Source organism: Hermetia illucens, chromosome 3, assembly GCF_905115235.1.
Source record: "Hermetia illucens chromosome 3, iHerIll2.2.curated.20191125, whole genome shotgun sequence".
NCBI classification, from domain to species: Eukaryota; Metazoa; Arthropoda; class Insecta; order Diptera; family Stratiomyidae; genus Hermetia; species Hermetia illucens.
In genome coordinates this window covers 65,722,941-65,738,452 of record NC_051851.1, presented here as the reverse complement: position 1 = coordinate 65,738,452, position 15,512 = coordinate 65,722,941, and the positions used below count along the sequence as shown (strand labels likewise).

At 38.7% G+C, this 15,512-nt stretch overlaps 1 protein-coding gene across 4 annotated transcripts in view; it reads left to right on the top strand.

The window, feature by feature from the left end:
- The window catches only part of LOC119651770 (phosphoinositide 3-kinase adapter protein 1), a 113,258-nt gene that overhangs the window by 35,517 nt on the left and 62,229 nt on the right, over window positions 1-15,512 (top strand). The window contains exon 1 of one of the 4 annotated variants that reach the window (XM_038055511.1): window positions 6,442-6,892. The exons of the other annotated variants lie outside the window; for them this stretch is intronic. Coding sequence (XP_037911439.1) covers window positions 6,847-6,892 — 46 coding nt within the window. The 5' untranslated portion in view covers window positions 6,442-6,846. Of the gene's footprint in view, window positions 1-6,441; window positions 6,893-15,512 lie in introns of those variants that run through there. 4 annotated transcript variants of the gene reach the window in all.

The window sequence follows — 15,512 nt, the reverse complement described above, 5'->3', positions numbered from 1 at the left end:
GAAATTGTGGGTATTAATCTTGAACTTTTCAGTACGCAGCTCAAACGTTTATACCAAATTCATTCAGATTGGAGTACGTATTATGCATTTCACGGCCTTTTTCAAACTCGTGTGAACTTCAATGTATAGCTCCCCGTAAATGCTGACTTGTAAATGCGCCAATAATACATTCATTTGATATATTTTTATCCCTGTGAGAAGTCTCACGCTACGATGCGCGCCTACCTGCCTTGAATTTTCCCATCCGAATTCGCCTTATCCTCTTACATTACTTTGGAGCTAATGTCATTGTCATACTAAAATGAATGTTCTGGCAAACTAAATGAATAAACATTACGAGTTAGGTACAAATGGGATGAATGGAGCAATACACGAAACCTTTCATACCCCAAGCGTTAAGCTTCCGGTTTCCCGACTTGTTTTCTTCTTAAGTCTGTTTCTCAAGTAGTTTTCTGTCTTTACTGCCTTTCCTCAATACACTATAAGGAATCCTGACTGTATCAATAGGCACTGGGGTGATCAGAACAAGCCCAATGTCATGGGTCGATCAACACAGTCCACAGAATTGACGGTAGGACATCTGGTTGGGAGCAGCTTTTCTTTGCTTCGGTTTTCAGGTAGCGAACAATATTAATTCAGCACATGGCTATCTCTGCGTTAGCATAACATTGATCTATTCAATTCAAGGCTCATTGACGCCGGCATCACAAAGGTCTTGGAAAGGCACACAGTTAAATGTCTCTTTCTGACGTTCCATGAACTCCCGCTTTTCAGTGTGCGGTGTCTACCTTTGAAACTAAGGAATGAAGAGCAAACTCACAGGAGTTTCCACGCTGATAAGCATGTTGGTTTTTATATAGTGGATGCGACCTTAGTGCTTTCTGGCGAATGTGAGTCCAGATATTTCAGCAAAAACGGTCAAGCTAATCTGTTTGAAGTTCTTCGGGTAGTCATCTTTTCCATGAAGACTACTTTAATTTTCTGGAAAGAGGTAGGTAAGACATGATAGAGATATTTTTGAAGGTGACATATATACTTCTTTAGCAATGCTGGATAAATACTGTCCAGGGCAGGGGTTTGAGGTGCTCAAAGGACCTTATAGTAGCTCTCTGTTCATTGGTAACGACTGCTCTCACAGTGTTGCTTTTCTCTTCTTATGTTGTCGCTGTGAGTTTCTGAAGTTTAACCGGTCTTCATTTCTATTGCTTTTACAAGCACCATTCAGAAGCCGTCTGCTTGATTTCTTGAGGGTTCTGCAGTTCCACCAGGGAACTGTTTTACCGCTTTTGTCTCTGGTAATAGGACAAGTCTTTTCAGAGCACTCTAAATGTGTGCAATTCACAACTCGATTGAGAACTTTTTAATTCTAATTAGGATAAATTCTATGTAACGGTAGTCTGACAGGGAAACTTTGTCTAACACACGTGAGTCTCTCATGAACTGTATTCAACTGGAAGTGCAGATTGTTAGTTTAATTACTTTATTTCGTCTTGGGGACACAAAAATAGGGGTTCACCCTACGTTCGCATTCGTGAGATGTGAAGTGATAAATCCTCTAGGATTGCATTTGTTACTTTCCCAACAAATATATTGACCCTTTACCAATCAGACCACGGATTCTGGCGTTCACGGAAGATAACCGGAGGCAACTATGAAGGTTCTCCTGCCGCTAGTAATCTCATATTGTAAGATAGCCGCAAATGGGTCCTGGGAAGTGAGTTGTCTCAGGATAGTTGCCTCTAACAATTTTGATAGCAGGACAAAAGCTCTCGATCTTGAGGATCTCTTATCGAAGAAGATCCTAGCCTAGCCTAGCTTTGGAATACTGCAAGTTAATTTGTTCAACCTTTATGCATTATGTACTCTAATGTGAAAATCATCGCTAACAGAAGAGTCTGCTGCATCCAGGGTGGGTTTCGCAGTTTATTCTCACCTTCCGCTCAAAGCTCAATATAATCCTGCATGGGTCCATGCTACCATTTACATCACCAGCATTACTTTCGCTTTTACTAGTGCAGACTCAAGAAAAAATTTAGCCTGTAATTCCCTCTTCTTTATGGCTGAAATTTCTTTTTGCCGAGCCTTACTTTTGCGTTTTCTGAAAGAATTGAGCGACAGTGCCACCAACAGATCGGCGGTAGTTCGCTGACCGCATCGTAGATAATAAGCTTTCTTTTGTCGTGGAACACTTGTTTTTGTAGATTTCTCCATGGGGGAATATGAGTCTGATGAGGCTCTCGAAATTCTGTACCTTAACCGCTATTTGATTGTCCAAGTCGCGGGTGGATTTTGGTTGGATTTGATTTATGACGCCTTACCACAAACCAATAGCTAGGAGGCTATCAAGGCCTATGGAGTGGGGGAAGTGTAAAATCAAAACAACGCAGCCACCTGCGGAGACTTATCACGGAGATGCGACTCCACAGACTAAAAAAGGAAGTTTGGGAGAACCAACAGATTTGTGAACTCGAAAAGCACAGGGAACAACCACACCAGTCGCGGTAGTTTTACCAGCAAGTCGACAGGAATTAGCCTCACACACTTCGATGTTCATCCTGCCGAGACAGCCGAGGGAAATCTGATTTCCGGGAGAATGCGTTGAGTATTTTGATTCAACAACCAGAACTCAGCCAGTTGGAGATCCCGCCAACTGAAGATGACGGACAAATACTCCCATCACCAAGTATAGAGGAAACCGTCCGTGCAATCCATCGGCTTAAAAATTATAAGTCGTCAGGAGCCGATGGAATTACAGCGGAGCGACGAACTACACCAAGCCCTTCATCTGCTTATGCTTAAGGTGTGGGACAGCGAATCAATGCTTGATGACTGGCAACGAGGTATTATTTTTCTCATATATAAAAACGGAGATATCACACAGTGCAGCATAATTGTATCACGTTGCTGGGTACCATCTATAAGACATTCTTGGCTATCTTGCTAGGTAGGATAGCCCCATACGTTTTATAAAAGTAGCTCATTTGTTTTCTATAGTTCGTTTTAAGAATTGCACTTTTCCTTTTAATAGTTTTACTTAACAGATCAGATTTTCTCTGCGTGGCGAACGATGGAGAAACTGTTGAAATATGAACATCAGTTGCTCCATCTTTTCATCGACTTTAAGGCCGCCTATGATAGCAAAGTCAGGGTAAAATTCTACACGGCCATAAGAGAATTGGGTATGCCGACGAAATTAGATAAAAGCAGTGTGATCACTTTCTCGAAAATTCAACATCAACCACGGCCTAAGACATGGGGATGCTCTATCATGTGTTCTGTTTAACCTGACGGCATCTTGTTTAATTCCACCCAACTACTGGTTTATGCTGGCGATATCGACATCATGAGAAGAACAACTCGAGACGTACAAACTACTTTCATCCAGATCGAGCAGGCGGCAATTGAGGCGAGATCTTGGGTTGCACATCAATGAAGGCAAGACAAAATATATGGTGGCAATGCCAGCATCGAAAACCAGTCAACCAACAACATCAAACCGCACTGGTCAAACGAGAATAATCAAGATAGGAGACTACATCTTGGAGGTGGATCAAACCGCACTGGTCAAACGAGAATAATCAAGATAGGAGACTACATCTTGCAGGTGGATCAAACCGCACTGGTCAAACGAGAATAATCAAGATAGGAGACTATATCTTTGAGATGGATGGATGAGGATGATCCAACCCGGAAAGACCTTATGTTCCGCAATATCTATGGTAGAAAAAGAAGACGAGGCAGACCCTGCATGATATAGAGCGGTGGCATAAGGATATCGAATTGGTGGACCTCGGCGTAAAACCGGGATGTCTGGAGTTCCTTATTAAGATAGACCTTCACCGGATACCCGTTATTGCGCCATTGATGATGGGTTGATAGCCATCATTGTTTGGGCCCGTCCTTTTGTAGTTTCACATTGGCTTTGGTATTCAAGCCAATCTTAGCTAATGGTTTCAACAGAGGATGTGTTCTGCACACAAAACCATATCAGATGATGCAGCGTATGCCATCTCGGGAATGATGCCAATTTATGTCTTGATAGACGAGACAAGGTGAGTGAAAAGTGAGAAGGTGAGATCTATAAGTAGGTAGATGACAACAGTGATGGGACCACTCGGAAATTGGTCATTGGACACACAAGTGGATCCTTGCGGGGAGATCAATTATAATGTCCTTGAGTTTCTCACACAGCCATACCTTTAGTACCTCTATAGGTTTAAACGGAACACTTCATCTGATTATCAAAATTGCGAAGGGATCGCGGAGTATCTAGAGTACGTATTCTTCCAACGTCGGAGATTCGTGATAGAAAGGAAAAACCTAAAGGAAAACGCAGAACTTTTGTATCCAATACTGCGAGGTCCAGTTCACTGTCTTTAATAGAGTCTAGCAGGACGGTTGACTCTGCCTTATTCAGATTCAGGGGAGACCGTGCGAAGGAGGTGATTATTGCACTTTTTGGGAAGTTATACGATATCAACTAGGAAAACATCATTTATAGACCAGAGTGTAGGGCGCGTTCCGTTCAGTACAAGTTTGTTAAGAACTATTGATTCAATTTCTCGGGAGGTTCTACCAGTAAATAATGAGCATGGGTGTTGCGTGTAGGAATAGTTGGTGCACTGTGTGATAGAGAGGCTTTCAAAGAGCTTGTGCTAGTCCTAAGTAATCTAAGTATTAGATTCCTAGTAGGTAGTTTCCTTCAAATTGTTAAGATAAAGTTGTGGAACCTTCCAAAATCATTAGACCGTCAACAAGTATCATATTGTTTTTTTATTACTAAACATTCAACAAGTCATAAATTCAACTATAATAGCATTGAAGAGTTAGTATGGAAATTAATTTTGATCAAACAAACATTTTGTAATTAATTCCGTTTCCTCTTCGACAATTTCAAAATCTAAATATCCGTTAAAGTGCAGCATGGAAATAGACGCAAAAGGGCATTGTCTTTAGTTTAATTGCGATTAGACCAAGAATGAATTATACACGATGTCTCTGCGGAAAGAAAATCTAATCACGTTTGATGTCACAAAGTTTATTTGAAACTATCACTAACATCCCTTTCCTATGTGCCTCTTTCACATACGCGTAGTACTCATCGCGGGGTCTTATGTAGTTCTATGTGATGGAGCATGTACTGCAGGGATACTCATTAGCCTAGGCTTCCTAGTCTACCGTGTTTATGAGATGCATCGAAGATGGGTGTGTTTAAATTAAAAGTATATTGTCTGTTGGGCTGTCTCCGGCAGGAACACCTTCAGAATACGGAATGTTTTGAAAAGAGTATACTCTCGCCAGGCGCAACGTTTCTTTGGAGATGGGATAGCGGATTAGAAGAAACGGAAAGAAATTTTGAAGATTATTTGAATGAAACTTCCTACGATATGTTGTTGAAATGTTTGTTGGTTTTTTTGAATGTGGCCGTTGACGAGTCATGCATATTACTTCCAGGGGGACGTTCGAAGGTCTCTGAGCATGAATCTCGGAGCTAGTATTTGAGCGGAACCAGATTAAACTGGAGGGTCCCTTAAATTAAACATAATTTGCTTCTGAGATTTTATTGTGTATGTTAACATTACGGAGAGGTACTGTTGTTATGATGGCTGAGACTCAGGCTTATACAAACTTTTTTCTAAGCGAACTTAATAAGGCCTTTTTGTTCGAAATTGTTCTTCCTATTAGCGAATGAATTGCGAACTCCAATTGTAATGTACGTGTTTATTTAAATAATATTAGCTTTGCAATTAAGTATGGTTAAATTTCGTAGTTGTAAGTTTACGATCTGCTGGACTGAATCATAAAGGGGGAAGATCATAGGACCATAACATTCGAGGGCCGCAATCGTTCATAATAATACAATCGGGGAAGATAGGGACAATTTGTATCTTTAGGCCGTTGACGTTTAGACGTTTCAACCGTGTCCCTTGCATGGTAATTGACTTCAGAAGGAACCATAACGCTGCGTAATGCTACTATAGGTACGCAAATACTCATACGTTACTTCCTATGCTTAATGTTGGGCTTTACGCACTCCGTATTTGACTGCACCAAGATTTGTCTGTTCGGTGTGCGTTTTATTGTCGCATATCCCATTCCATCACATGTATATTGGCTGCGCCACGGATGTGTGGAAGTTGCCTTCCCTATAGCAACATGTTTTGTATACGTAATGCATCTTATGCTTATGCTAGCGTTAGAACACAAGAGAACTATGGTAACCGAAAAGTTTTGATGTAAATAGCCCTTGCGGGTGGAATGAGCGATGCAATGTTGAGGGCTGCCCTTATGTATGTTGCCCAGCTCATGCTGATCGTGTCAGTGTTTATCAGCTTTCCGCCAAGTGACAAGCAAACACGATATCACTGAGATGAAATAGATTCTCAAGATCACATTCATTCAATGAATCGGGAAGACGCGACCGCGAGCTTCTTTATGGAAAAATCTCGGATGATATATGTAAACATACAGTTCGGAGTTGATTGTGAGATGTGTCGGTTGTAGGTGGAAGTGCACGTATTATCTAAATTCAAATCAGACACATTCCCTCGAACCTATAATATAAAAAATCTGCGTCTACTCGTACGGCCTCCTTTTCTGAAAGGAAATCCAAGAAAGATAAAAAATTGGTGAATATTTGAAACTCGAAGGACTTCAAGTCCTAGTGCTGAAATTGAACTTATTGTGCGTCGATGGTTTTTTCGTATATATGTAGAAGGTGGTTGCTTGTAACTATTTAGTTTTGTGATTAATGGGATTGCGACATACTCGTGCCGGACAATGTTTGTTTAGGATTTGATTCTCCGATTCTATTGACTCTTAGATTAAATTGGATTGTTAGCCAATATGACCACGAAAATGTATGTCAACACGGAAAATTCATTGATTTCAGGTAATATTTGCTTGGCAATATGATACTTATGCAATTCGATGTATATCACAAATGGTAGCGGTTAATACAAAATACACTTTTCAGCGCTGCAACTGATTATACTGCAAAAATAAAGAGAATATTTTCTTCCCCAGATTATCAGATTACTTATGCACATAAACGTTTCTTCTCACTTCTAACTTCATTATTACTTATCTCACTTTCTGTTTTAAAGTTTTCTATCATCCTCATTTATGTGTTTCTGGTGAAGCAAGGAGCATATATCTTTTGCTATCATCCTGGAAATAAGGATTAACGAGCTACATCTCCAAGTTTTACTCAGAATTATAATTAATATCTTCCTAAAACTTTCCAAGGAACATTTCAAAGTGAGAGAAGGAGCACTTTAGTTAATTAAGGGTAAATTAGGCGAGAAAAGTTTTCCATGGGTTAAAAGTTCTGAAATTTATGTTGAATAGAACAAAAAATTTGAGGATGATAGTTTAATAATGGCATTATATTGTACATATAGTGTGAAAACGATGTGCTTTTCAATGTTAGTGGTAGAAAGGACGTGTTGCAAAAGGGAATGCAACAAGTTATGGTCAGATGGAAGGTTTTCTATGGGAAATGGTTAACAGTATTTACCTTTTGACTATTGGTCTTTAGAGTCAAATTGGACTGAAAGTAAGATTTACCTACATAATTACCAACAAGAGCCTTACAGATAGTTTAAGGATATTCGGCTTACACTTCAAACATTCCATCTTCATGGCATTTATCTATTATTGGCAAAAGATATCGATCTTTTAGGTTCACATAACATAACTAACATGAAACCAAAATTCGAGTTTTTGCTGGTAGAAGCTTAGGAAGAAAATTTGTCAGGTAATCCAGAAAGCGCCTTTTAATATTTACTATGAACAGCTCTATCTTGACTCACTCACGAACTGAATCGATAATTGGGACATATTTTGGTGATTGCCCTATACTTGCATTGTCAGGATACTCTTTTATCGTCAAACTTAAATAGAGCCAGTACAATTTCACTTCTGTCTCGGACTAATGACCGCGTCCTTCTAGCGATTTGAAGGCTTTCCTGTCGGGATTCCCCGGATGATCGGCCTTTCATATTGCACTTGGGCTTTGTTGTCTACGCCATTCTTTTCACAGGATTCTTCTTAGACTATGATCAATACAGTCAGTTCTTCGTTGTGTTTTATGCAGCTCATGATTGTATTTAATTTTTCATTTAATGTCTTTCTTTATCGGTCCTAATATGCCTTGTAGCATATGACGTTCGAAAACATCGATCGGCATACGTAGTTGAACAAATTTAGATTCTGTACAAGCGAATCTAATCGTTATCCAGTTTTATCAACGAGTAACTGAACAAGACGCCTTATTTGCTAAGAGAATATAAACTAGTTTCTTTTCCACCAAGATAAACGAAAGAGTTCAAAGGAAATAGAGCAAGTAATGGTCTTTCATTGTCATAATTTATATCTTTCTTGTTTGCATAATGTATTCTGGTCTAGCTTTATTGGTCCTAGGCTGTTGTACGGAAGATCACTGCTTAAATCTCACTGGTGGCAGTGGGATTTCTATTGTGACGTGATGTCGGATACCAGTCGACTCAGCTGTGAATGAGTGTTTTGTGTCAAATGGGAGTAATAATCACGGACGACTGCAATGCTGACCACATTGCCTCTTACAGGGTACTATAATCCTGGTACTATAATCCGTTACGATCTTAAATGAAGTGCCCTAACACACTTCAAGGCCCTGATCCAATTGAATTGTTGGGCCAACGATTATTATTATTATTTACTAACCGTCAGGATGATACCTTTTAATGTTGACCTCAGGTCCAGAAACATTTTTTGGCGTCTGGTATGGAACGTACCATGGTGTTTATGTCATCAGTATATGTAACTATTTATTTATACTTAAACAATAGGATACCTTGTCCAGATTGAAGAATATGAGCTCGAGACCATCACCTTTTTAGGCCTGTATAAATTTTAATGCTGGGATTCTCTTTGATGCGATATTTCAAGTTCGAGCATTATTTTGCATAAAATGTTCCGTTCATACTATCGTATGCCCGCTGTCTAGGGACTGTCTAACTAAATATGTTTGGACTATTGTAAATTCATCTTGGTATTTTCCTAGGAAGTTGCCATTAAATGGCGTAAGTTAGCCCAGAATCTTGTTTTCCAAGACTTGTACTATAATTTTTCAGAATCTCTGCTGGAATGCTATTGATTCTGATTCGCGTTCGCGTTCCAATTCCTCTGAAAGTGAGCACCATTTCCTGTATTCATGACGATAGTTGAGAGATCTTGGGCTGCACATCAATGAAGGCAAGACAAAGTATATGGTGGCAACGTAAGCAACAAGAACCAACCAACCTACAACATCAAACCGCACTGGTCAAACGGGAAGAATAAAGATAGGAGACTACAACTTTGAGACCTTTGATAATTTCTCCTATCTAAGGTCGAAAATCACAACCGATAACAGCTACGATGATGAAATCCGCGCACGGTTGTTGTCAGCCAACAGAGTCTATTTTAGGTTATAAAAACTTTTCCGCTCGAAACGTCTCATCATAGGGTCAAAGCTACTCATGTATTCCTCGGAAACTTGGATTCTTAGCAAGAAAAATTGCGAACTCTTGGCCGCGTTCGAGAGAAGAATCCTCCGAAGAATTTTTGACCCCCTATATGAAGATTGACGATTCCGTAGCCTACATAACGGCGAAATCTATGAGCGATACCATGACCGTCAGGTTGATAAAATTTGGCTCAATAGGTTACGGTGGGCGGGTCACTTAATCCGTATGGATGAGGCTGATCCAGCCCGGAAAGTCTATAAGGGCAATATCTATGGTAGGAAAAGAAGATGAGGCAGACCCTGCCTAAGATGGAGCAACAGCGTAGGTCAGGATGCGAGACGGCTTTGAGGGATATCGAATTGGTGGACCTCGGCGCAAAACCGGGATGTCTGGAGTTCCTTATTAAGGCAGCCCTAGACCGGATACCGGTTGTTGCGCCGTTGATGATGACGCTGACCATAGTTGGATAAGTTTCGCAGTATTGATTCTTTCGAATGAAGTTGTTTCCTTAGTATCGCTCCAATTGTATCGCTGTTTCCGAGAGTCCTCCTTATTATTTTCTTCTGAACCGGAATGCAGAACATAGAAGCTAGTTCATATCGATGTCTTTTGTCAGCATATATTTTCTTCATTTCGAACTTTTTTATGAATTCTTAGTATCAAATTTTAGGCGGCATCATCGAGTTGCACCAAAGTTCCCATTTCCTTCAGGAAAAACAAAAAAAAAAATGTTAATTTTGTTTGCAGAGGTCTTCCTTTTTACGTATGCAAGAGGAAAGTAGGAACGTATAGAAGTGAACTCATCCCCAAGTTTAAGACGCATCCATGACAGACTGGCCAAACAAACTGTATTGAATCCGATTCCATTCTATTGATTATCTAAGATAAATTATTTTCAGTGTAGTATTAATATTGTGGTTGACATATTTGACGGATACCAAAGTAAAAAACGTTGAGTCTTTGAGTTCAGAAATTAGGTTGGTGATGAATTTCTTCATGATGGCTCTCAATTTGAAAATAAGGATTAATTAGCTTGTTTAGCTTAGCTTATGTTGTAGAAGAAATAAACTAATGTTGTATGAGTAAGAAACTAATAAATTTTTGAACAATAGCTTGTCATTCCAATTTTGAACACCGTTTCCGTATTTTTCATTTAGTAAGTGCCAGTAGTTACAAGATGTCACCTCGCACTGAAGAAGGGAACAAGTCGTTTACGAAATATTAGAATTTGCCAAATAAAAAATACTTGCTTAGTGATGGAAACAGCGTTTACAATTGTATTTAGTAACACTGAAAATACATAAAAGCTGTTTGCCAAAAATGTAGCTAAAATAGTAATATTTTACACCCGGATGTTTCTTTAAATGTCTATTTTCGCTCCTTATGTTTGAGTAATGTCAAATTCATTACTTGGGTATGAATAAACCTTTTTGGTTGACGTACGCATTTCCTTGATCAAATGGACCTAAAATTGAGGACTCAAGTAGAGGAAAGGAGAAAGAGTGCAAGGTTTTCAGAAAGTCCTGAAGAGAACTTAAGCATATTTAAAAAAAACCGACAACAATCGTGTGTAAGTATGGGTAACGTGTTGACCCTATTTATGGAACAACAGAAACTATACATATATGAAAAATATAACATCATGCACTCTAGGCAAGTGATATTGAATAATCATTTCTTTTTGTATTACCTTTTAGTTGATTGACTTCAGTTTCATTTATAGTAGAATTCTTGTTTTTTAATAGGTTTTTTTTGGGTTATCTGTGAATGCGCTTCTGTTACTCATTTATTTGTTTCCTTCTTCTCTATTTTAAAAATATTTAATGTTGCGATAGTGATGGTATCTCTGAAATCCATTTGTTTTTCTTGTTGCTTTATTTAGGACGTAATTTTCTTGCTTTTCCTCCTTTTGCTTTGTAGAGGAGTAATGACAGTCCTGCCCTGTAGCATATTTTGGATATCGTGATACGACGTGCATATATGGAATTGTCCGTTTAGTATTCGTTGAACTGTGGTACTAACATTCTTCACCTTTCAGCTTTTTTTCAGGTTTGAGGCTGGGCCGATGCACTGCACAAGCGCTACCTTTTAAGTTCGACTTTCAGAGCATTATTGATCACGATATAATTGCACATTAGTAATTACACTACAGTTGTCTATACCTGACTCAACGAAGTGTTGTATTTCGCTACCATCGAGTTTATTTCTCAGCATAGTACTCGTGACTTCTTCCGAAAGAGGAAGTTTATTTGTATAGTATATTGTATACTAGGATACGAATCCCTCGGTGAAATACCCTTTAAGTTCTCCCGCTCTACAAATCCCTTAACCAGCAGTGAGATTTGGACCGCGATCTTCCGTGCGACAGCCTAGCACTCTAATCACTGAGCCATCTGGATAGTTAGTAAATTAATTTTTTCCCTGCAACTTCTATTAAGTAGATTTTAGTAGGTGGCGATTGTGCCCCCTTTGTTTACTTTTCTTGGTTTTGTTCGTATTTGACTCTGATTTTCGATGTTGATGATGGTTTTTTCCTAATTGATGATTCGGGCCCTTCTGACATAATTAAGGGCTTTGTTCCGTGGTGATAGCTGTTCTGTCGTAAACTGGTCTTCAGACATACTCCATAATTCTATATCACTTTTACCTCGGCTTTCTTGACTACTTTTGTTTTTCTTTTCCTCATCTTATGTCCCTCAGTTTTCTTCAAAACGCTTCTTTTTCAGGCCTCTCATAATTTATTTTTATCACCCTTTCCTTTGTTGGTATTTTTGGTGAGCCTTAGGGTTATCATGTTCCTTTTTAACTTTCTTTAAAAAGATTTGATTCTTTGTATTATAGCCATCGTGTCCATTTTCTCCTTTTGTTATTCTTTCTTTCTCTCAAAAGATTGTTGCTTTGAATCCAAAGTTACGTTATTCATTGATAAAGTGGAGTAGTTTGTTAACCGATGAGTTTTGGTTGAGAGAAAGTTGAAAAATTGTACTCACTTGTTGGCCAAAATTTTTCTCAATAATTTTAGACTAACTTTGTGACACACATTTGCTTTGGATCCGGGGCTTAATTTTAAAATATATATCTATGAGGGAGTATGCTTTAATTAGCCCTCATTGAGGAGAGATGAATAGAGATGGTTAAAACGTATGTATTATTATATCCTCCCATCCTCATGTCCTCCTTAGTTTAACGCCAATCTTTATCATTTTCAGTTAACTTTAGGGCTCTTTTATTGCACTAATCGTAAGGCCCTGAAAAGTGGTATTGTACCTACTGGTCAAATTTAATCCGAGTCATGGAATGTTTGAATAGCACTATTTCAACACATTTGAAGAAACATCATTGTAAAAAACTTGAAGGTGGCCATTACAGTTAATCGTACACCGTCTTTCGTCAAGGGGCTTGAAATGTGCAAATGTAGACTCTTGATACTTACAAGTGCATCTTGAAATTTCTTCGTAATAATTCTCGGCTTTTAATGTTAATAAAATTATTTTATGTTCATCCTTTTACTACATTTTCCATTTCCCCCGAATTCAGCTTGTACACTTCTGAAGAAAGGAGACTCGACTTTGGTCTAAACTGTTCGTAATTTTCTGATTTGCTGTCTGTGATTTTCGTGAACTAGCCTTCAGCGGAAATTTCCTCATGGTAATTGGTTTTATAGATACGGCTCAAAGTCTCCCCAAACATCGGTCACCGAAAACTCAATTACTTGAACATCTGGTTGTGATCCTCCCGGTGATTTGACGATGTCCGCTCACGGAGGAGTTGTCACAAATAGCGCCCAATGTAGGGTCTTTGCTCTAGGGAAATGAAACTCAGGAAAACAGATTATTCCGACTCCAAACTTGATATTCGGCTTACCGGTTAGGAATGCCATTAAACCCTAAACTTCCTCTCATTTTCTAATTTTATAGGTCTTTATCCCTTTATATTTTACTTCATTCCTATCCCACCTTTCACAACAAATCTTCTTGTCTTTTCGTTCATGGTCTTCACGTTTTTATGAGTGTGTCTGGTGCTTGTTTTGAGGTTGAAGTCCAATAGTCTTTGGGGTGCCGACTTTTTCGGCTAGAGTTTGGGGTGTTTCTCCGTCTGTACTCTGACCTACTTTGTTGGCTTGCTACTATCAAAAGTACTAAATTTAGTCATTTCTAAAGCTTATCAGTACCTTATTATTTTTTCTCATTTCTCAGTATTTTTTTAGTTAAATAGGTACTTATCACTACTTTTTAACAGAAACCCAGAAGAAGTTAATATTTGGCAACATCACATTATGCAGAATGACAAAATGACCGAAAAGTTAAACTGGTAATGTTACGCTACCTGTAGTCACATCGTCAAAGAGCTCTAAATCTAATTGAGAAAACAAATTATTAGTTCAGGTGCGGAAGCTAGCTTTTCGAAAATAATGCAATGTCATTCACATAAAAGTTCGTTTAAATGCGCCACGACATTGGAAGAAGATAATACAGTCTGCCTTTGTGAAAAAGCGTCCTGTAAAAATATTGGATATTTAGTTTTGCGGTATGGCCGAAGTGAATACATCCAATGCGGAACTTAAAACTCGTGACATATATGCAAGTGTCAAGCATAATACCGGAAGTCAGTGAAATTGGGCCTTCAAAAAGACCAGAGTGAATAGAATGGTATTTATTGACTAGAACATGAAAACAAAGTATACTGCAATACGTTGTGTTTTAATTTGCTGCAAAACTACACCTGAGATATAGAAAAAATGATTTCCAAAAGGCATTGTAAGAGGTTGGGAAGAAAATTCTCTTCGATGTGATTCCAGTTTGATTCATCGTTGCCTTACAGCTTTAATTACATACGTAACATAAAAATTGAAATGAAATGGTTGATTTTCTTTTAAGACCGTTCATTTTCTTGTTGTGCCAATACTATTGCTGCTTTTCTCGTGTTATTTGTATTATGCCGGAATAAGTGTTTTGGTCGTTTTATTGTATTGTCTCATACTTGTTTAGATGCACGCTCTTCAACCTGCTCCCTCCTTACAGCGCATCAACAATATTGGTAGGCACATTACAGGATAAATATTAGGTATTTCATAAAATACAACAGCAGCAGAGGTGACAATATTTTTTTTTTAACAAAAGTACGCGCATATAAAAGTACCAATAGTACCCTTTAACCACATTTTTTAATGTCATAATTTTTCCCCGCTTCCAACGACACTGCACATATCCAACACAATCCTACGTCTTGTCTATTTCCCCAAAGCTTGGAAGGTTTCAGAAATGACAATGATTGGTAAATGTGGGAAGGACCAAACACAGGTTAATAATACAGCTCCATCAGTCTGTTACACATCCTCTCAAAGGTGTTCGAAAAATTACTACTTTCCAAATCTCACCATAACTGGTGGAAAACAAAGTGACACTTCAACACTAGTTTGGTTTTGGAGAGAATCGTGAGTACAATCGAACAAGTTCACAGGATCGTTTTTAAGAAATAGAGTGCCCTCGAGAATAGAAAGTATTGCTCACCGGTTCTTTTGAATGTGGCGCAAGCCTTCCACAAAGTGTGGCGCAATGCTCTGATTTTTAAAATAAAGAAGCTACTTCCAGTACAACTCCATGAAATTTTAGAATCTTTTCTTTTGGAGCACAAACTCAGGGTGACATAAAAGAGCTTCACGTCGCGATTACAACATTCAAGCGGGGTCCTTCAAGACAGTATTCTTGGACCGACACTCTATTTCATTTATACCTCGGATCTACCAACTGTCCATAACCTAATAGCCCTCGACGTTGATACTGCCATTTTAAGTATCCACACCGATCCTCAGGTGTGGTGTAAAAACCTTGGAAATGCACCTAAGACGAATTGAAAGGTGGTTTACAAAATGGAAAATCCGCGTGAGTGAAACCAAGTGCTGTCGTGTCGCTTTTACTCTGAACCGACAAAACTGCGCTAAGGTCTCAATCAATGGTGTAATTATCCCTCAACAGAATACGGTAAAGTATCTCGGTTTGCATCTGGATAGGCGATTAACTT